The sequence below is a fragment of the Octopus bimaculoides genome, chromosome 1 (assembly GCF_046866305.1).
Source record: "Octopus bimaculoides isolate indiv1 chromosome 1, ASM4686630v1, whole genome shotgun sequence".
Lineage (NCBI taxonomy): Eukaryota > Metazoa > Mollusca > Cephalopoda > Octopoda > Octopodidae > Octopus > Octopus bimaculoides.
In genome coordinates, this window is record NC_142928.1 from 182,598,396 (window position 1) to 182,620,440 (window position 22,045).

At 37.0% G+C, this 22,045-nt stretch overlaps 1 protein-coding gene across 2 annotated transcripts in view; it reads left to right on the forward strand.

Moving 5' to 3' along the window:
• Positions 1-258: 258 nt before the first annotated feature.
• LOC128249266 (centrosomal protein of 95 kDa-like) overlaps positions 259-22,045 on the forward strand; it is a 41,258-nt gene continuing 19,471 nt past the window's right edge. The window contains exons 1-12 of one of the 2 annotated variants that reach the window (XM_089363440.1): positions 259-414; positions 2,762-2,803; positions 6,019-6,147; positions 9,987-10,220; positions 11,336-11,408; positions 12,925-13,022; positions 14,630-14,929; positions 15,288-15,324; positions 17,073-17,165; positions 19,757-19,934; positions 20,534-20,626; positions 20,940-21,015. In XM_089363440.1, coding sequence (XP_089219566.1) covers positions 2,776-2,803; positions 6,019-6,147; positions 9,987-10,220; positions 11,336-11,408; positions 12,925-13,022; positions 14,630-14,929; positions 15,288-15,324; positions 17,073-17,165; positions 19,757-19,934; positions 20,534-20,626; positions 20,940-21,015 — 1,339 coding nt within the window. In that variant the 5' untranslated portion in view covers positions 259-414; positions 2,762-2,775. The remainder of the gene's footprint in view (positions 415-2,761; positions 2,804-6,018; positions 6,148-9,986; positions 10,221-11,335; positions 11,409-12,924; positions 13,023-14,629; positions 14,930-15,287; positions 15,325-17,072; positions 17,166-19,756; positions 19,935-20,533; positions 20,627-20,939; positions 21,016-22,045) is intronic. The other variant, XM_089363446.1, reaches the window with a different exon arrangement.

Sequence of the window (22,045 nt, forward strand, 5' to 3'; positions counted from 1 at the left end):
ACTAGAATTGATATAATCAACTAGCCAAAATGTGAAATCAATAAACATATATATATATATATATATATATATATATATATATATATATATAGAGAGAGAGAGAGAGAGAGAGAGAGAGAGAGAGAGAGAGAGCAATAAGAAAACGGGGGGGGGGATAGGTAGTAGGAATGTATGTATGTATGTATGTATGTGGACGTGTACGAACATGTGACAATAATGAGTTAAAACAGTATAAGTTAACTATTTTGCATTAACACCGCTTTTTGGGCAAACTCTTGTTGCTATGACACCCAACTCAGCCAATGAAATCATTTGTTTTTGAATCTATCACCATTTTAAACTAAACGTAACATTATGAATCTTTGCTGACAATTTACTTTTTTAAACTTTACTTGATTTCAGTTAATTACAACGGTAAGTAGATTTAATTTGATAGTTAAGTGAATCTTCAGTATCTTGAGCCGTTCTTTCTATCATATATACTCTGAAGAATTGTCTATACTTTAGTGTTATATACTCTACGAGCAATTTCTGCTTGTGTGGGCATGTCTCCCAGTTCTCCATACCCATTTGTTGGGTTGTTCTTTTACCCCAGCTCTGTCCTGACAAGGTAGGCATATGTTTAAAAGCATTCCAGCCACAACCAGAACGTCTTTGGAACATCAAGGATTCCGTTATCCAATGTGTGGTATGGTTTGAATAAGATTTGGCTACTACTTCTAATCTGCTAACAACCACCCAGAGACTACCTCGCTGCCCTGAGAAATGTATTCGTCTGTGAAACCTTTTATCCAAATATAACATGACTGCAATTTATTAGTTGTTACTGTATATTTATAATGATATGGTCTGGCTGGAGAGACTCTACTCACTGCATTTGCAACCCCTCCTTGACAAATAAAACCACTGCTCTTAATGTTATATTTTCTTAAAATACATATCATCCTTCGTTACAAAAGACGGCCAAAATACAAGCTGACGACTTAAAAAAAAAAAAACATGGCCAGGGAAGAAATTTCAAGGGCAAAACTGATGTTATTGAAAGTGGGAAGATTTGAAATAGTATTTAGTGCAATGCCGAGGAGGGTAGGCAGGATAGAGGGAGAAGAGTAAGTTAGGCCTGATTAGAGGTCGCCCTAGACCAGCCATCTCCAATGAGCAGTGGTCTCTGTGGTGGTGATAATAAAAAAAATTTTTTTAAGGGGCCGAGAAAGAAGACAACACATCTGTGGAGCAGAGAATTCGATTGTTTTCGTCAGCTACTTCATACCATTCAGTAAGGTGGCTGTTCGTATGGTTAACAGCTGCACCGCCCCAGATATGGGACCAGTATTTCATTCTAGATTTCATTTCAGCTTTGTAGAAAGTTATCAGCTGTTAACCGAAATATTTTCTGGTCATGAAGGGGAAAAGCAGTCTTTGTGATAGTTTTATGTTGAAGATGTGATTCTGAAGCCTTCTATTTGCAGCGACTTAGAAAGTTTTAGTATTGTAACGATTAGTGGTGAGTAAAGAATGTTTCCTTGATATGTGCTGTTAAAGAAACATGATAGGCTTGACCCATTGAAGAATGCTTGCAAGGTCTCTGAGCATGGAAGCAACGCAGATATGACGTGAGGTGCCTCGGTTCGTGGCGAATTAAGCGTGTGTGTTGAAAGAGAATCGTGAAAGGTCTTATTTGGATAGGATGTTGATAGTTTTTTACAGCCTCTTGTAATTCAAATGTTAATATATTTTCCGGCCAAAATGTACATTTCCATCCCAAGTTACGAAATTCCAAAGAAAATCTCTAAGTGCTTGTCTAATATGCCAAAAAAGGCAACTAACCTCTGCAAGAATACATGTAAAATGGTGCCACTAATATATCATTATTGTTTAACGTCTGTCTTCTGGCATAGGCTGGATGGTTTGACAGGATCCAACGAACCAAAGCACTGTTTTAAGCTCCAATGTCTGTTTTGGCATGTTTTCTATGGCTGGTGAGCAGGTGTATACTATTGTATATTTCTTCAGGCTAACCAATGCCTTGTGAAAGTGATAGCTGGAAACTATATAGAAGCTTATCATATATGTATACGTGGGTGTATTTCTGTCTTGTGTCTTGACGTTGTTTAAGCATTTACCATAAAACAATGTAGCCATTTAGATAAGTGATGTCATTGTTTATGCCTACCATAAAAATATGTGTGGCTGGTAAGTTGCTCATCACGTAAAAGACTAAGGAAATAAGTACTTTATTTGGAAATATAGTGAATTAGTCACTAATTGTAGCTAAAGTCACTTTGTAGCTTGTTATAACACAATGGAGTGTCCACATGTGTTTACTTGAGTAGAACTCACCAGTGCTACTCAAGTACAGCTAAGAAGTGGGAGTGTGACTTATCAATTAGATCAGTGAGTGATAGAAAAGTATAAGTTATAGCCAGGTTTCAACTCAGGATTATGTAGTCAGTGTTATATTCATCATCATCATCATTTAATGTCCATTTTTCCATGCTTGCATGGGTCAGAAAGAATTAGTTGAGCTAGATTTTCTACAGTCTGATACCCTTCCTGTCACCAACCCCCACCTGTTTCCGAGCAAAGTGATATTGCCAAGGCCAGACATGACTTTTACTGGACACAAACATCATAACTTGTATAACAATGATCCTAATTTACCACCATCACCACAAGATGCTGAGACAAGGCTATACATAAATACACACATATACAATGGCTTCTTTTAGTTTCTGTCAATTATTTTCTTTTAATATTTCAGATTTTACCGAAATAATGTCGAGCCAAGCCATTATTGACAAAGGTAATAACATTATTTAGTATTGATATTCTGTATTTTTAAATAAATATTCACTGCCTTCTATAAGTGAACTTGTCATCTTTTTATATGTACCTAGGACTAAAGTGTCCTTCCCATTTTATGACTGCAGGAGTGTCATTTGAAGAAAACTGTTGAGTGATCACATAATCTTTTTTTGTTGTTTTGTTTTTTTATATTGATTTTTTAGGTCCCTTTTATAACTTCATCATCATCATTTCTGTTGTTTAACATCCAATTTTCCATGTTTGTATGGGTCAGACAGAATTTATTGGAGTATATTTTCTATGGCTAGGTGCCCTTCCTGTCGTTAACCCTCACCTGTTTCTAAGTAAAGTAATATTTCCACATGGCCAGACATATTTCTATGGAAGATTGGAAACAAACGATAATGATGGTCATTTACAATTATTGTGCAATATCAAGACTGGGAGACACATACAGAGGGGAGAGAAAATTATGTGGTGTACATGATAATTTCTTGGAGACATTAAGGATACAAGGAAGTGGATATGTCTGGGAATCAAAACAACGTGATCGATTTGGTTTGTTGAAAATTTGTTTATCAAATGCTATGGCAAATAGAGAGGTGGACTTGTTGTTTAGCCTACACACACACACATACACTAGCTGTGTGTAGAGAACTCCTTGGTTAAAGGTGTTCCAGTAATGACCAAGTGTTTTATTTTTATTTTTCAGGCATGATTTATCTAAGATTGAATTATCTAATTTGTCCTTTTATTGTTTTTTAGTACAGTAGGTTGTGATTTGAAGGAGATTTGGTCGCTTTTTCAAGCAGTCTGGGTGGCAACCATATAGAAAAACTGTCATTGGATTATGTCGTAGCTTTTCGTTTCCTCTGTGTGTTTTTATTTTTTTATTTTCTTGTTTATTGTTTTTTTGTTATGTTTTGAAATACTTCAAAGTACTTCATGTTTACACAAACCTTTTGTTGTGATCATTCAACGGATTTTCAATGTCTACTTGAATGTATATCAAAAAATAAATAAATAGTTCGGATTAGAGAAACTGCATGTTTGAACTTGTGGAGAACAAGTGGAGCATTTAATAATGAACTTTTATATGTATCTGATAAAATTTATCCGTGTCCCATAAGTAAGGAAATGTTCAACCCTTTTGTTACCATATTTCTGTTGAAAAACACTTAACATTCAGTTTTGATGGACGGTTTTTAATTTGGATAACGTAAAAACAGGAAGTTTGTATTATTGAACCATGGGCAGTCTCAAGCAGGTTAGTATCAAAAGGGCTAAACAGTTACTATCCTTTTCAAGGTTGCTCCACTTATGAGACACCACATCTATGGAACAGTGTAAAAATTAGTGAAATGATCCTGTTATATATAATATGATGTCTAGGATCATTTCATCATCATCATCATCATTTTATATCTCTCCTCTCCAGACTGTTATATTTTAAAATGTGCCAGTTATTTTATTCTACATATCCATAAACAGCCTGATCCTGTTATATATAATATATTCTACATATCCATAAACAGACTGATCCTGTTATATATAATATGATGTCTAGGATCATTTCATCATTATCATTTATTAATCATTTTATATCTCTCCTCTCCAGACTGTCATATTTTAAAATGTGCCAGTTATTTTATTCTACATATCCATAAACAGACTGAAAAATAACAAACGAATTACAAAATTATAAAATTTCACTTGTCTACTGCAACTGAATATTGTGATTACGGTGTGGCCTTGAAATACATCATAATGTATTTATGTATACTCACTGATCAAGGAGAAGGGGCAATGCCCATGAATTTTACAGGGCCTCTGCTACTAGTTGAGAAATAGAACAAGGGGCCAGAGACTTGATCTAAATGTTTGCAACAGAAAAGATTCTGCTAAAGTACTCAAGACCTAGGTTGAGTCTCGAGTACTTCATTCATATTTTACCCTTCTTCACATGATTTTTATACATGGATGCTCTTCCTAACATAACTCACTTTATAGATATATATATATATATATATATCATCATCATCATCATCACCGTTTAACGTCTGCTTTCCATGCTAGCATGGGTTGGACGATTTGACTGAGGACTGGTGAAACCGGATGGCAACACCAGGCTCCAATCTAATTTGGCAGAGTTTCTACAGCTGGATGCCCTTCCTAACGCCAACCACTCAGAGAGTGTAGTGGGTGCTTTTACGTGTCACCCGCACGAAAACGGCCACGCTCGAAATGGTGTCTTTTATGTGCCACCCGCACAAGCCAGCCCAGAGGCACTGGCAACGATCTCACTCGAAAATCCTACGGGAGCCAGTCAGGCGGTACTGGCAACGGCCATGCTCAAAATGGTGCATCTCATGTGCCACCCGCACAAGAGCCAGTCCAGGGGCACTGGCAACGATCTTACTTGGCTTGCCGGGTCTTCTCACGCACAGCACATTTCCAAAGGTCTCGGTCAGTAGTCATCGCCTCGGTGAGGCCCAATGTACGAAGGTCTTGCCTCACCACCTCAGCCCAGGTCTTCCTGGGCCTACCTCTTCCACGGGTTCCCTCAACTGTTAGGGTGTGGCACTTTTTCACGCAGCTATCCTCATCCATTCTCACCACATGTCCATACCAGTGCAATCGTCTCTCTTGCACACCACAACTGATGCTTCTAATGTTCAGCTTTTCTCTCAAGATACTTGAGAGATCATCATCATCATCATCGTTTAACATCCGCTTTCCATACTGGCATGGGTTGGACTATTTGACTGAGGACTGGTGAACCAGATGGCTGCGCCAGGCTCCAATCTGATCTGGTAGAGTTTCTACAGCTAGATGCCCTTCCTAGTGCCAACCACTCTGAGAGTGTAGTGAGTGCTTTTACATGCCACTGGCACAGGTGCCAGTCATCGAATATGGTTCAATTATGATTTCGATTTCACTTGCCCCAACAGGTCTTTCCAAGCAGAGTTTAGTATCAAATGAAATAAAGATATGAGTAAGTGAGCTGGCTACACTTCTGGCAGAGGCCACAGATTATGCTCTCACTTGGCTTGCCGGATCTTCTCATGTACTGCATATTTCCAAAGGTCCCAGTCACTAGTCATTGCCTCGGTGAGGCCTAAAGTTTGAAGGTCGTGCTTCACATATATATATATATATATATATATATATATATATATATATATGTATTCTATTCTTCTTCTCTTCAATAAGGACTGGTTTCATCAACGAACAAATTGTTGCAACATCTCCATGTCTATCAAGAAGTGAAATGTGTAGCAGATATTACAGCTGAAACATTTGTAATTATCTTTGAAGGTCTCTATGGTGAGAATCTCCCAGGTAAATTTTTTAAAATTTCTTAAATATACACACTTGTAGATTAAAACACTGTATGTATTACATTATAATGTATATACAAACATAGATCAGTACTAGCTGTAATATGTTGTCTCAGACAAACTTCTCAAAGAGACTATCATGCTGAAAATACAGTTTTGCTCAGAGTGCTAGTGGACAAGGTGTTTGAATTTGATTTAGTCTCCTCAGTGACAAATACCCTCCCTGGGTGTTTTGTGTTAAGCCAAAAATAGTTATTCTGATACAATAATCAGTTAAAAAAAAAGATTATGATTTGTGCAAAAGCTAATGAAGCTAGAATTAATTTAATATACTCTCTCGAAACAGCCTTATGTTGAAATACTGTGTGTATAGCATAATGTGTACACATGAAATGGCTGTAGCTCTAATATTTTGTCTGAAAGAAACTTTTCAAGCAGACTTGTCTGTTAAGAACACTGAACTTTGCTCAGAATATCAGTGGATTACCAGACACAGTATTTCAACTTGATTTGGTGAGCTTGGTGACAAATATCCTGGTCATTCTGTGCTAAGTTGAAAATGCTTGTTCCTGTATAGAAATTGGTAATAAAAACAAAACAAAAGACCATTTATTGATTTGTGTGAAAGTTAGCCTAATTAGAATTAAATTAATACATGCACTCAGAGCAACTTCAAAATACTGGCGTGTATAGTATTTATAATGAGGCACAGGAGTGGCTGTGGTAAGTAGCTTGCTTACTGACCACATAGTTCCGGGTTCATTCCCACTGCGTGGCACTTTGGGCAAGTGTCTTCTACTATAGCCTCGGGCCAACCAAAGCCTTGTGAGTGGATTTGGTAGACGGAAACTGAAAGAAGCCTGTCGTATATATGTATATATATATATATATATATATATGGATGTGTGTGTATATGTTTGTGTGTCTGTGTTTGTCCCCCCTCCCCAACATCGCTTGACAATTGGTGTTGGTGTGTTTATGTCCCCGTAACTTAGCAGTTCAGCAAAAGAGACCGATAGAATAAGTACTAGACTTCCAAAGAATGTCCTGGGGTCGATTTGCTTGACTAAAGGTGGTGCTCCAGCATGGCCACAGTCAAATGACTGAAACAAGTAAAAGAGTAAAGAGTATACTAATGAATTTCAATTATCCATATTTGTAGATGAATACTTTCATTTTCACTTTTGACAAAGTAAACATTTTGTAAACAGGGTTTTGCTCAGAATGCTAGTGGATTACCAGACGTGGTGTTTCAACTTGATTTAGTCTACTTGTTGAGAAAAACCATGGGTATTCTGTGCTAAGCCAAGAAAAGTATTCCAGTATTCCATTCAATATTGTTGTTAGAGTTATGCAAATAGTTAAACAACTAGTAAAGGCTGCTACTAAAAGACAATGCACACAATGAAGTTCTCATCTGAATATTGTGTGCAATGGATGTCTTGAGCTAAACACTAGAATCTTCTGAATTTTGAAAACTGATCTTCAAATATTTTGGTTAAATTTTCATCTGCTGAGTTATTAATATCTGTCATATCAACATGTTGGCAAGCTGGCAGAAGCATGAGCATACTAGGTAAAATGCTTAGTAGCATTTCATCTATCATATGTTCATCATCATCGTCATTGTCGTTTAATGTCTGCTTTCCATGTTGACATGGGTTGGATTGTTTGACTGAGGACTGGCAAGCCAGGAAGCTGCACCAGGCTCCAGTCTAATCTAGCAAGGTTTCTACAGCTGGATGTCCTTCCTAATGCCAACCACTCTGAGAGTATAGTGAGTGCCTTTTACATTCCACTGGCACGAGAGTCAGTCAGGCAGTACTGGCATTGACCATGCTTAAATGATGCTTTTTATGTGCCACCAGCACAGGAGCCAGTTGGGTGGCACTGGCAATGACCATGCTCAAATGGTGCTTTTTACATGCCACCAGCATGGGAGCCAGTCAGGCAGCACTGGCAACGGCCACACTCGAATGGTGCTGGTCAGGTGGTACTGGCATCACCCATGACAATGACTTCACTTGACTCAGCAGGTCTTCACAAGCACAGTTCAAATTCCACTGAGGTCGGCACTGCTTGTCATCCTTCTGAGGTTGATAAAATAAGTACCAGTTGGGCCCTAGGGTTGATGTAATCGACTTAGCCTTGCCCTGAAATTGCTGGCCTTGTGTCAAAATTTGAAACCAATATTTGTCATATTGTTACTAGTATTATATGTTATCTAGATTGTAATATTTAAGTATCTGAATTCATTACCTTGCTTGTTATCATAAAAATCTTTAATGACACTTTTTGGAGATCTATCAATTACAAAACAGAATTTTCTCAGGCCTTGTGTGTAGTAATAGCAGTAGTAGTAGTAGTAGTAGCTAATAGTGGTAATGTTAATGTTGTTGGTATTAGAGTGACAGCTTGGTAGAATTGTTAGAGTGCCAGACAAAATGCTTTGCAGTATTTCTTCTATCTCTTTACATTTAGAGTTCAAATACTGCTAGGTGCCTTTCTTCCCTCCAAGGTCTGTAAAATAAAGTACCAATGATGTACTTGGGTTGGTGGAGTCAACTAATCCCCTCTCATCAAAACTACTGGCCTTGAGGCTAAATTAGAAGCTATTAAAGATAGAAAACTGGCTGACTCATTGACGTGTTGGAAAAGTACTTTACAGTATTTTATCTGGATGTTTACATCATGAGTTCAAATCCTGCTAAGAACAACTTTGCCTTTCATCCCTGTAGGGTTGATAAAATAAAGTACCAGCTCAATACTGGGGTTGATGGTAGTTGTTATACCCCACATCTGATGGGTGGTCTAACATTAGACCACACATTAGATGTTGTCATAGAAGTTAGTTGCTCTGAAAATGTGACCATCTCTTCCAAAATTAGTTAGCAGTAGAATATCTATGGACAACTGCTTTGAAACCTGCAGCAGCTTCTCTACCCTGATTGTAAATTTACCTGTGTATCAATAATCATTGGAACACATGGTTATGTAAGTAAATCTCTGAATAACAATCTGGAAAAGTTGCTTAGATTTTTCCATGGGTGAGGTTAAAAATAAGTGTTAATTTTAGAAATGATTTCAGTAAGGTTTGATAGATTGGCAGGATTGATAAAGTGCTGGACAAAGGTCCAAGTCCTTGCTGTATTTTTGCTGTGATCCTTAATATTCTGATTTCAAATTACACTAAGGTTGTCTTTATCCTTATTAGAAATCATTCTCTTCGAGCAAAAAGTATGTTAGTCATGGCCTGTAGATCTGGTTTAATCCAACTTTTGTGAACCAGAGTGCAAAAGGTCAGCTCTAATTGAACAGATCTATCACTGAAAGTGTTCGAAACATGACAATCCTGGTTTTTATTTTTATTATGCACTGTGTCTCTGGGAGTGCATTATTCAAAGCTTCCTTCCTTTTTGAAGACAGAAAAGACCAAGTTCACATTCACATGATCTGTTGGGTACAGTGAACCTGAAAGATTATTTTAGAGTGGTAGGAGTTCCAGTTCCTTAATATTATGTCAATCAGAGATAGCATATCTGTCCTTTGCAGGATGGTGTTCTTTTTCAGATGACAACCATTCTCAGATGATTTGGTACCTCTTCTACACAAATAGATGACCAAAAGTAATATAGAGTAAAGTTTACAGCACAAAAGTTCTACAAATACATGCAGTGGGCTTGAAATCACAGCCTATGAATCAATAGTCCTCTACCTTATCCACTCGATGTTTAGAGGGAGCAAAGATTTTTGAGGATGGTAAAATGTTTGTACTGATAAATATGGTAAATAAAGCTTTGATTTATCAAAGTGAACCTTTATTATTTTTTCTTTTTCCAGAACTCCATGGTAAGCCTCTAACAAAAGAGGACAATATCCATAATTGCCAAGTTGTAATTGATGCTTTAGCAACCAAAGTTCTGAATACTTCCCTTTCTCACATCACTGGAGAAAGCATTGTCAATGGAAACAGAATGGCAATTAACAACTTGCTTGAAATATTCACTGATTTGTTTGAGTTTCTTACTGAGAAGATAGAAGCTGTAGAAGATGTGGTTGATGATGGCTTAGAAGGTAGTTATTACTTCTGAAAATTTTTCTCTTTTTTTTTTAATTATTTTCGAATATTCTAATACTTTATTATTGATCGGAGGTGACAGATGATACCTCTCACTTGCAGTGACTTTGTAATAATCTTTGGAAAAAAAGGAAAAAAATTTTTTTTTCACACCATGTGTCTAGGCCTGGAGAAGAATTAACAGGTGTTCTCACTAGGAATTTGGGGTTTTTGAGATTTTCCTGCAGATATGAGGCTGGGTACAGTAGTTCCAGTTGGAAATTGAAACTGGATTATGGACTCAGTTTGTTGTGAATTTGTTACCCACGCCATTAGAGCCAATAAAAGTTGATAAGATCAAAAGCTCTCTTTGTTAGAGTACTAGATATAGTCAATTCAATTGACTGGAATATATTATACGTCATCATCATCTCTTTAATGTCCAGTTTTCCATGCTCACATGGGTTGGGCAGAATTTGGTGAGGTTTATTCAGCAATGAAATATTTAATATATATTTATCTCCATTCAGCTCTTGTCGTTCATCATCTTCAGTTTAACTTCTACTCTTCCATGCTTGCGTGGGTTGAATAGAATTTGTTGAGGTTGATTTTCTATGGCTGGATGTCCTTCCTGTTGCCAAATCTGTTTTTAGGCAAGGTAAAATTTCCCCATGGCCAGCCATGTTTTCAAGAAAGATTGGAAATGAAGGACACTGCTTGCATGATGATAATATTTGTATAAAACAATTGTGTAAAGTCAAGGCAAGGAGACAGTAACACACACACACACACACACGGTTAATTTTATTACTGGCCTTTGTGCCGGTGGCACATAAAAGCACCCACTACACTCTCGGAGTGGTTGGCGTTAGGAAGGGCATCCAGCTGTAGAAACTCTGCCAAATCAGATTGGAGCCTGGTGCAGCCATCTGGTTCGCCAGTCCTCAGTCAAATCGTCCAACTCATGCTAGCATGGAAGGCGGACGTTAAATGATGATGATGATGACATGAGGCAATTTGTCTTATTTTCAATCTTCACAGCACTCTGAAGGATGCCTCTTCTCTTCATGAGAAACATGGTTTAAAGGATCTTGACTAAAGACTTCAACACTTGTGATTATTATATTTACAGATTTCATTCAGGATAAGGTATTTTTGGAAGATTGGATTCACCAAAAACACATAGAAAATTATAAAGAGAAACTGTGAGTACCTTCATGAATTATTTCTCTTTATCATAATGTGGAAGTGAATTGTAATGGCAAGCTGAGTCACCAATTCTGGTTCAGTGTCAAGTTGGAACCACTTTTAATAATAACGAGGTGTATAATAATAATAACATTAACAAGCTTATTGTATGCAGTGCTCAGATGTCCTCATTGGAAAAGGGTTAGGAGAGAGGACAGAAAGTAGAAATAAGTCGAGTAAAGAAAGACAGCAATGGTAGCCAAAAGTGCATGCAAAGTACATAGAATAATACACAAAAAGACAGAATAGTGAACAGAAAAAGAGCCATGAAAAGGAAAGTGTACATAGGAAGCATAGAATTTTTGATGTCCTAGCAGCTAAGAATTAATGCAGCATGGGAAAATGTTTCTTAAATGTGTGTACAACTATTCTGAAGATTAGAGAATTAAGTGCTGGAGTACCATATTGTTGGTTAGTACCTCAGTGCTTGTGTCTCACACTTGTTTGGCATTTTAGTTTGGTGTATCACACAGCTGGTACTTCTGTGCTGAAATGCCACACTTTTAGTTGGTACCTCAGTGCTTGAGTACCACACTGTCAATTAGTACCTCATTGCCTGAGAACAACATGACTAGCTAGAAAATAATTATTTCCTGCCTGGTGAAAATGCCTGAACAGAGGCACCATCTCTTACAAACAGAACAAGATTGCAAGGACACAAAGCAAACATAAACTACACAAGTCCAGATCCAACTCTTTGCCTCCAGTCCCAACAGAGCATCATTGCCTGACTTGTGGCAGAGCCTTCTGAGCATGCATTGGATTGATTGGCCACATCTTCTCCCATATGATGTCCTTGGTCATTGTCAACAATGACATACGGACTAATAATAATGATAATAATAATGGTTTCAAATTTTGCCACAAGGAGATGAGTCAATTACATTGACCCCAGTGTTCAACTGGTACCTATTTTATCGACCCTGAAAAGATAAAAGTTGAAGTCGACCTTGGTGGAACTTGAATTCACAATGAAGCCACGGGCAAAATACTACTAAGCCTTTCATCTAGCACGCTAACAATTCTGCCAGCTCACCACCTATAATAATAATAATAATAATAATAATAATAATAATCCTTATTAATTAGACTGTTGGCTGAAGGTTTATTAATAAAATTCCTCACAGCTGGTTGGAGGTTAATAACTGGAATACCAGACTTGTAGTTTTTGATAATGCTGGAAATACCTTACTGTTGGCATAGTAATAGACTGTCAGAAAATTTGTGACTCTGTCCTGGAATATCAGGCACATGGCTAGTGTCTAAGTGTTAGGATGTTATACTGATAATTGGGCATCCGATTTGGAGTTAAGTTTGACCCTTGTTTTTCCCAAGATTCTAATGTAATGCAAATTTTACCAGTTATTACAATCTGTAGTATTCTAATATTGAAAGAATAAAATACATGTTATTAGTTACCTTAAATTGTTTATATTACTATTATACTGAGAACTTTATTATTGTCTTATCTAGTTCTTCTCCAGGAGCAACATCTGGCTGTTCTCGCTTTGCTTGGCAGGACAGTACCACAGTAGCAGAAAAGGAAGATGATCTGAAGACATTAGAACCAGGTTTGCTAATTTTAATATCTCATTATTCTGGATGACAGAATTGGTAGAACATTGGACAGAATACTTTGTAGTATATGGTAGTATATGTTCTAAATCATGATCCTGCTTTGCTCTTCAACCTTCAGAGGATGATGAAATATTTAAGCGTTGGGGTCAATACAATATATACAGGCGTAGGAGTGGCTGTGTGGAAAGTAGCTTGCTTACGAATCACATGGTTCTGCATTCAGTCCCACTGTGTGGCACCTTGGGCAAGTATCTTCTACTATAGCCTCGGGCCGACCAAAGCCTTGTGAGTAGATTTGGTAGATGGAAACTGAAAGAAGCCCATCGTATATATGTGTATGTATATATATATATATATATGTGTGTGTGTGTGTGTGTGTATGTGTTTGTGTGTGTGTCTGTGTTTGTCCCCCCAACATCGCTTGACAACCGATGCTGGTGTGTTTACGTCCCTGTAGCTTAGCAGTTCAGCAAAAGAGACCGATAGAATAAGAACTAGGCTTACAAAGAATAAGTCCTGGGGTCGATTTGCTCGACTAAAGGAGGTGCTCCAGCATGACCACAATCAAATGACTGAAGCAAGTAAAAGAGAGAGAGTAAAAGAGTAATCCATGCCAGCATGGAAAACAGGTTACATGATGAATATATATACACATATATATACATATATATGAGGGTGGTTCAGAAAGTAATGCAATTTAAATTTGCATTACTTTTCCTTCACCCTCACATATATGAGGGTCTGTCAAAAAGTGATACAGATAAAAACTGCATTACTTTCTGACTCACTGTTATCATCATCATCATCCAGTGTTTTAAGTCTGGATTTTGTCCCCGTTAATGGGTTGCTGGATCTACCTCAGTGCCATAGCAACTGCCTTCACACCATCTCACCAGCTTGCCTGGTTTTGGGCACCCTCCTTTTTCAAACTACTTTGAAATAAACTACCTTGTACAAGTATGCAATACACACACACACACACTTCTCTGAATGTGGTACCATAACAAGGTACTACATCCTCAGTCCAGTCACTAAAACCAGTAAAAGAAGACAAGAGTATTCATATTGCATTTTAACTTAGGCACATCACCACAAATTTTTGTGGTTGGGTTAGACATAATTTGATTAAACACAGTACTTGAGTAGTGCTTATTTCCTTAATCCCCAGAGGAAAGTTAAAGTCAGTTTCACAGGGATTTGAACTCTAAGCAAAAATTGACATAAATAAATAAATACAACAAAGCATTCAGTTCTCTGATTAACTATTTCTACCATTTCATTGTCTTCAACAGTATGCCTACCCTACCTGTACTAGCATTTTTACTTACCCAGAAGAATTTGTATTGCTTTGAGGAGTTTAACTGAGGATCCTTTCCATCTTATCTTTTGTACACAGCACACATCTATTCATCTCTACTACATCTCCACAATTTCACCAGACCTCCATTAATCGGTGCATCCCTTAAATTTTGTAACTATTTGGAAGATGGAAGGGATTTCCTGTGATAAATGTGTTCAGTGTCCTCTGTATCTAACCGTACAGAAGATGTCCTGTATTATTCTTTCATTCATTCAGCGTTTTTCTTTTACTTTCATGAAGATATACTCAATCGTACGATGACACTTAGATCATACCATGTTCCAGATGTTACTGAACCAGCTCCATCAGTACCATATCAAACTCCAGAAATTCTTCAACCTACATATCCACCAAAGCAAGTTCAAAGAAGTTCTAAAATTCAAAATAAAGTGAAAGAAGATTTTGTGCCTTTATTTAAGCCTCCAGAATATATCACCAAAGTTGATTCCTCTTGCCAAACCATACCATTCTATGACGAACCATTGAAAGATAAGAATTATCAGGAAGATTTAAATGGCCCTTCGAAGATTATTGGTTCAGGTAAAATTCTTAGAAATGTTTTCAAAGCCCTGCTTATCTATTGCATTCTGGATCCTCTGCCTCAGTGAAGCGCATTACGGCTAGATTCTTCTAGCCAACTTGAGGCATTGCATCAGTGACTAGCCTCGATCTTGCCTCTACTTCCCAAGGTTGATGGTGCATACACACATTCATGCACCCCTTGGCACCTTCAGCACACCAGATGCTCATTCCCTCACATTCCCATTGATCTTGTGGGACCCTGGCCTGTCAGTCAAGGATACACTTACATTTCACATTGGTGACTTTTTTGTTGCTTACATTCTACACTGGCCTCCATACTACGCTAATGGCTTACTACTGTATATTACTTTTTCAGACACAAAAACATCTTCATTTCCAACAAATATTAGAAGGTTAGTATTATATTTTTCACAATCTTCTCATTTTATTTACAAAATGTTTCATATTGCCAGTTCACACCAGAGTAACACAACATGCAAATAAGTCTTCTTTATTAAAATCTACTGGTTCCATTCCTTTCATATTTAATCTAATGGGTTTTTCTTTTTGTGTTTTGTCTGCATGGCTGTGTGCTAAGAAGCTTGCTTCCCAACTACATGGTTCCAAGTTCAGTCCCACTGCACAGCACCTTGGACAAGTGTTTTCTACTATAGCCTCAACCTTGTGAGTGGATTTGGTAGATGGAAACTGAAAGAAGCTTGCCATGTGTGTGTGTGTGTGTTTGTTTCTCACCACTGTTTGACAACTGATGTTGGTGTGTTTACATCCCTGTAACTTAACGGTTCACAAGAAAAGACTGATAGAATAAGTACCAAGCTTTAAAAAATACAAGTACTGGGGTCAATTCACTCAGCTAAAAATTCTTCAAGGCAGTGCCCCAGCATGGCCACAGTGTAATGACTGAAACTAGTAAAAGCTAAAAGACTGGGTCTAGAGGAAGGAGTAGTGTCCATGGCCTTTGCAGATGCTCCAAGACTGATTAAATTAATGCCATTAGTATTCCTTTTGAACTTTTGCAAACCAACATCTGAGCCAATTCCAGGGAGCCAATCTTCTCAGGAGAAAGGATTGGGCAGTGATTAATATAAGGCCTGGACTTAGCAAGAGTAATGAGGGGTGAGACAAGTGGCATGGGAATGTTTAACACATTAACTGCCATGGCCCATTACTGGAACTTATCAGTGACACCACATATTTCCAGCCATGCTGCATATTGTTTAATTACAAGGAAATGGAATTTTTTTGCATTTTTGTAATATTTCATAATTAAACTTTAATATTCTAACATTCGTCTCCTCAAAACCATGTCAAAGATACAGAATAAAATATTTTCTCAAATTATGAAAATGTATCACTAACTGGTGCATTTGGCAGTTAACATGTTAAGTTGAGGTGGTATGAACCCAATCAACATTCCACCCATGACAATCTCTTCTTTTTTATTATCAGACACTATATAAGTACACATTATCCAATTTATTCCCCCTTCCTTTTTTTTTCATTTGTAAGGTGTTAGAGTGATTTAAAGGAATTATGACGGCTCTATCTAGCCAATAGAGCAGCTGTGTAAAGTGTCCTACTTCTCCAATGCAGGGTATTTGGGATAGACCAAGAAGGATTTGGAATAAAGTCGTTGGATGGAACCAGAGTACCATGAGTTTATCAGATAAAATGATACAGGATTAGCCCTTCTTTGGCATTCAGATTACTCTCTCAAATGCAATGCCTATTTATTCACATTGTTTTGAAAGAATCTTGCATTATCTCATAGCTTTGAGATTTCAATGATGTGATTATTTATTTTTAGAACATTGTAGGGTGAGAGCCCAAATCTAGCCAGTTTGAACATAAAACAGGTAAAATATTTTGACCTGATATGGCTGGTTTACCACTGTGCCAAAAAGAAGCATAGAAATAGCAAGATGATAATGTTGAAGCAAGTGTCGATATTGTTTAAATGGTATTTTTCCAAATTCCATTATAAAATCTGAAAATTAGTCAAGATTCTCAGATCGATTTTTTTTCTGTTTTCTTTTATGTTCTTTAAATCGTTTTCGTTAATTTCCTGGTCCATTTATTTGTTTTCAATCAGTCATTTTCAGCAGACATTAACCCTGTTTTGATGCTTATATTTTTGTAGAAATTCTGACTCATCGACTCAAACGGAGAAATCCATCTATTCTGAATCGAATGATATCTTGGAGCAATACAGACCTGGACGCAGTACGGATCAGTAAGTGAATAAGATTTTACAGAAAGTCTAAAGTATTAGAAAGATAATGTTATCATCATCGTCATTTAACACTTGTTTTCCAATTCCCGTGATGTCATCTTCACTTCTGATGACACCAAAGCCCATGATTGTCACTGGAAACTTCATCTGCATAACTCTAGGCATGTCCTTAGATGAGACAAGGAGCCATCTGTTGTTGTGGGAGTTGATCTGGTCTTGGCAGAAATTCTTCTCGTTGGAGAAGAACCACAGCATGTGTAGTTCCAGTGGGTGTTTCAACTTGTTGATCAGCTTCTTGGTGTGTTTAAGTCACTTTTCCTGCATTGCCTTGGACAAACTTTCTATACTCATCTTGTATGCAAAGTAGCAAATGTCCTTATGCACCACCAGCCTGATGAGCTTTTCATCCACACCTTTGCATTGAATTGCTGGGATCATTGTTGATGATCTCCTGGATTTCAGCGACGAATTCCAGCATTCTGATGGTATCAGATCGACAATCATGGGTCTTCCTCCCTGCTGTCTCCTTGTAGTTGAATTCTGTATCTTCCAGCTCCTTTCTGACCTTTTCCACCATCCTTCTGTTAACATTGAGGAAGTGTCTGAAATCTCCTTCTTTGTCCTTCTGACGTAGATTCCAAGGACTCCTCCATGCCTCTTCCACAAATTGGGGGTTTAAAAATTTTCCATTGTCAATTATTCTGCAAAAAAATAAAGCACAAGTGGTTATTAAGAAGAAAAGGACCAACAAGAAAAGTAAACAGAATATGCATAAAGTTAGCTGATAATTGCAAACAAATACTGACCACACCCTGTGTGTGTGTATATATATATATATACATATACATATCATCATCAATAGAATCGGATACCGTTGCGACACATACTTAAGAAATGATCCTTAAAAGCATGGTCTTATATATGAGAGTATTGTAGTTCACTTGAAGCATTGTGTATTGTTTGTAAACAGTAATGATAAATAGTAATAATGTGTTTTGACTGGCACAACAATGCACTACAATAACAACAATGAATTTATAATAACTGGTGTAATTTAATCATCTATAGTCTGATATAGTATTTCGGAATATAAAAATTCCTTCTTCAGATATCACTAGGGATTGATCGGGAAAATCAATTGTAGCAGTGATTCAATCAATCTCTAGGGATATCTGAAGAAGGACTTTTTATATTCTGAAATATTATATCAGACTATGGTTGATTAAATTACACCAGTTATTATAGTACGTTGTTGTGCCATTCAAAACACATTAATACTGTTTATGATACATATATATAATTTTGACAAACCAAATACAGCTCAATGCTAAATATTTTGGTATTTGGATACGTCTGGATCATGATTTCTAGTTCTGGCAAAAAGCCTCAACCTTCATCGGTAAATTTTACTAACTGAAAAAAATGAAAAATTTTTCCAGTTGATAAAAGGAATTCCAACCACATTTCATGGTTTGCAACCTCAACAGCTCCTTTATAGGATCCAGTGGCTAAAGAAATCATCAGGAGGAACTACGTCCGGTTTCAGCCACTACTCCTCTATGTTTTCATTGTGGTGCCCCCCACCCTTTCGGAGGTGTCTCCAGCTCTGGTGTTGAGTGCATTTTTTTCTTTCTCCGTTTTTCTTTTGTTCTTTGGTTTCTTCAATGCAGCATCAATGAATGTCAGCAGGCGAATGACCATCCTACCAAATTTCCCTTTAAATGCTTGCCAGTATGCTCCAGCAGCCAGCACCAGCTAACTGTCATGTGACACTGTCTAATCTTCAACTGACCAATGGAGGGGAAGGGCGCGTAGTTTTGGCCCATGCCCTCTCTAAACCTGCCTTTCAACAGTGTCGTGTTAGTTTCAGTTCCAGCAGCCAGAGCCGACCAGCCAAAAGTCACCTGACAGTAAATCAAAACCATTTAATTCCAAGATTTATTTATGTTTAACAACTGAATGTATTTAATAAAAGCATCTAAATATGAAACATCATGAAAATTGTTCAAACTGAAGTCCTGCTTGAGTGACACATTTTGCCATTCAAGTCAATACAGAATTACAGATAGTGTTTATGGAATTTTGATTTACTGTCAGGTGACTTTTGGCCAACCTTGTACACACACACACACATATATATGTATCTATTCTTTTATTCTTTTACTTGTTTCAGTCATTAGACTGTGGCCATGTTTAGGCACCACTTTGAAGAATTTTAGTTGAACAGAACAACCCTAGTTCTTATTTTCTTTAAGCTTGTTATTTATTCTGTCAGTCTCTTGCCAAACTGCTAAGTTACAGGGACATAAACACACCAACAAGCAGTGGTGGGGGACAAACATGCACACACACTCACATAACAAGCTTCTTTTAGTTTCCATCTACCAAATCCATTCACAGCTTTGATTGGCTTGAGGCTGTATTAGAAGACACTTACTCAAGGTGCCATGCAGTGGGTTTGAGCTCAGAACCATGTGGTTAGGAAGCAAACTTCTTACCACACAGCTGTGCCTCTATATGTATCTATGTATGTTTGTAAACTGAAGTTCTGACTGCATTTGCATCATGTTATGTCTTTGCTTTTTCTCTAGACTATTGGATATGATTGAGTCAGCATTAAAACAACTAGAAATTGAAAGTCAACCAACATGCTACAACAAGATTCATCAGAAACAAGTACACTTTGAAGATGTATATAAACCTAAGGAGAAAAGTTTCCATCAGAACCCTATTGTCTGTCATGATTGGAAAAAAAATAAACAATTACAAGTAAGGAACCTTCTTTTTTATGCTCTTGTTGAAGGTAAAAATCCTCATTGCTTGTCATTTATTACTGAGGAAACTCCTTCAAGTATTTTTTTTTTTTATATTAACCTTTTCGTATTCAAACCGACCATTTCCAGCCCAGATATTCTACCTGTTTTATGTTCAAACCATCCAGATCTGGCTTCTCACACCTACCCTACAATGTCATTCTAAAAATAGACAATCAAATCAAATCAAAATTTCAAAACTCTGAGAAAATGCATGATTAATTCAAAACAATGTGAATAAATAAGCATTACATTTGACAGAGAAATCTGAATGCTAAAGAGTTAAAAAATGTTCACAAAGTGGAATAAAATATTTTGCTGTGAAGAAGAGAAGTCATAGCATTTGAAGCAGAGCCAAAGCCCTTCATTGCCCTTACAGCCCTTACAGACATGAACCAGAAAAGTAATCACAATTATATTTTGATACCAAGCCGGACTGCATGTCAATCAAACAACTTTATATCACTGTTACATTTTTTGCTGCATTTGTTTTATGTTTTTGTTGTTGTTGCTGTTGTTTTCATTTTTAATTTATTTTACATCTGCCATTTTCAGTTTCTGAAAAAGAACTACTCGGAAGACCTTGCTCAGTTTTCAGAAGATGTTAAGGTGACCCTGAAAAATGAAAAAACTGCTGCTAACATGAAAGTAAGTAGTTTTGTATTATTACATCTGTTTCATCATAAATGAATTGTATTTGTGTTTCTTGACATAGTTGTACTTACTTGTATTTGCAACAGCATTCATCTGGTGGGGTGGGGTGGGGTAGGGGGTTGAGCCAGCTCTGATTGATGAGTTCACCACATCCCTCATAAATGCTGACCACATTCTGTTTAACCTTTGACATTTCAACATTAACCTGTCTTAGTTTCTGTTTAATATTGTTTCAATATTAATATTTTTGTATCAAACCTTTTATTCAGAACATTTCCACATAAACGTTTATTTCTTCTATTTTTAGGAATATCGGAATCCTTCTAGCACCTCAGTAAAGCATCAAAGACCTTTGATGAGACGTTCAGGTAAAACACTATCAGGTGACTTTGTTTTTATATTTGGCTTGCAGGATTCTCGATGTGAATTCATGTAGAATCAAGTTTTGTTGTCTTTAGAGAGTAGAAAGAGGGCAAGTCACTAAGTCACTGAAAAGATCACAAACAACAATAAAAGAACTTTGACTAACAAACAAACAATCGATTGTTTAACCAGTATATTAAACAAACAATCGCTTAGTTAGTTGGTTAGATATTTAATCAAGTGACTGATAATTAAGAAGTGGAATTGAACCTGTATGTGTGTTATTATTATTGACATAAGGCAGCAAACTGGCAGAATCATTACCATGCTTCGCAGCATTTTGACCGTCTTTACATTTATATGTATCTGTCACCCACCAAGTCTACTTTCTCTGTTAACCTCCTGTGATGCCACTGCACTTCTTGTGTGTCCATAGTTTGCACTGGTTAACACCATATGGAATTTCTACCTATACCTTTTCTCCATATCGAAAAGGACCTTTTTCCTGAAGGGATTAGTAGTTTGTCTATTTTGTTGCTTACTAGAACTAAAGTCTTTGCTCAATTAACTTTGAAGCCCTTTGATTCCAGGTTTTGCTTCTACAGCTGGAATTTCATTTTTAATTCTAATGCAGATTCAGGTATAAGAACAAGGTCTTCAGCATATAGACATTCTCGTGGGCAATTCCTCTGTTATGGCCTGGAGGACTGATAAATAGAGGTGGTCAGACAGCCCTCATCAGCCATTTGTCTAACCCAAGCTTCTTCAGTGACCACCAGATGAGTGAATGAGTGACCCTGACAAGAGCTTTCTCCATGTCAACAAAGGCCAAGTACAATGCTTTATTTTTGGTTAAATATTTCTGCTGTGGTTGCTTTACTATGAAGAGAGCATCAGTAGTATTTCTCCTTGGCATGAAACCAAATTGCATCTTATCTAGGTTAATCTTCTTTCTAATTAGATGAGCTATAACCCTTTCTGTAACTTTCATCACCTGGTCTAACAATTTGATACCTTTGTAATTACTTCTGTCTTTGGTATCTCCTTTAC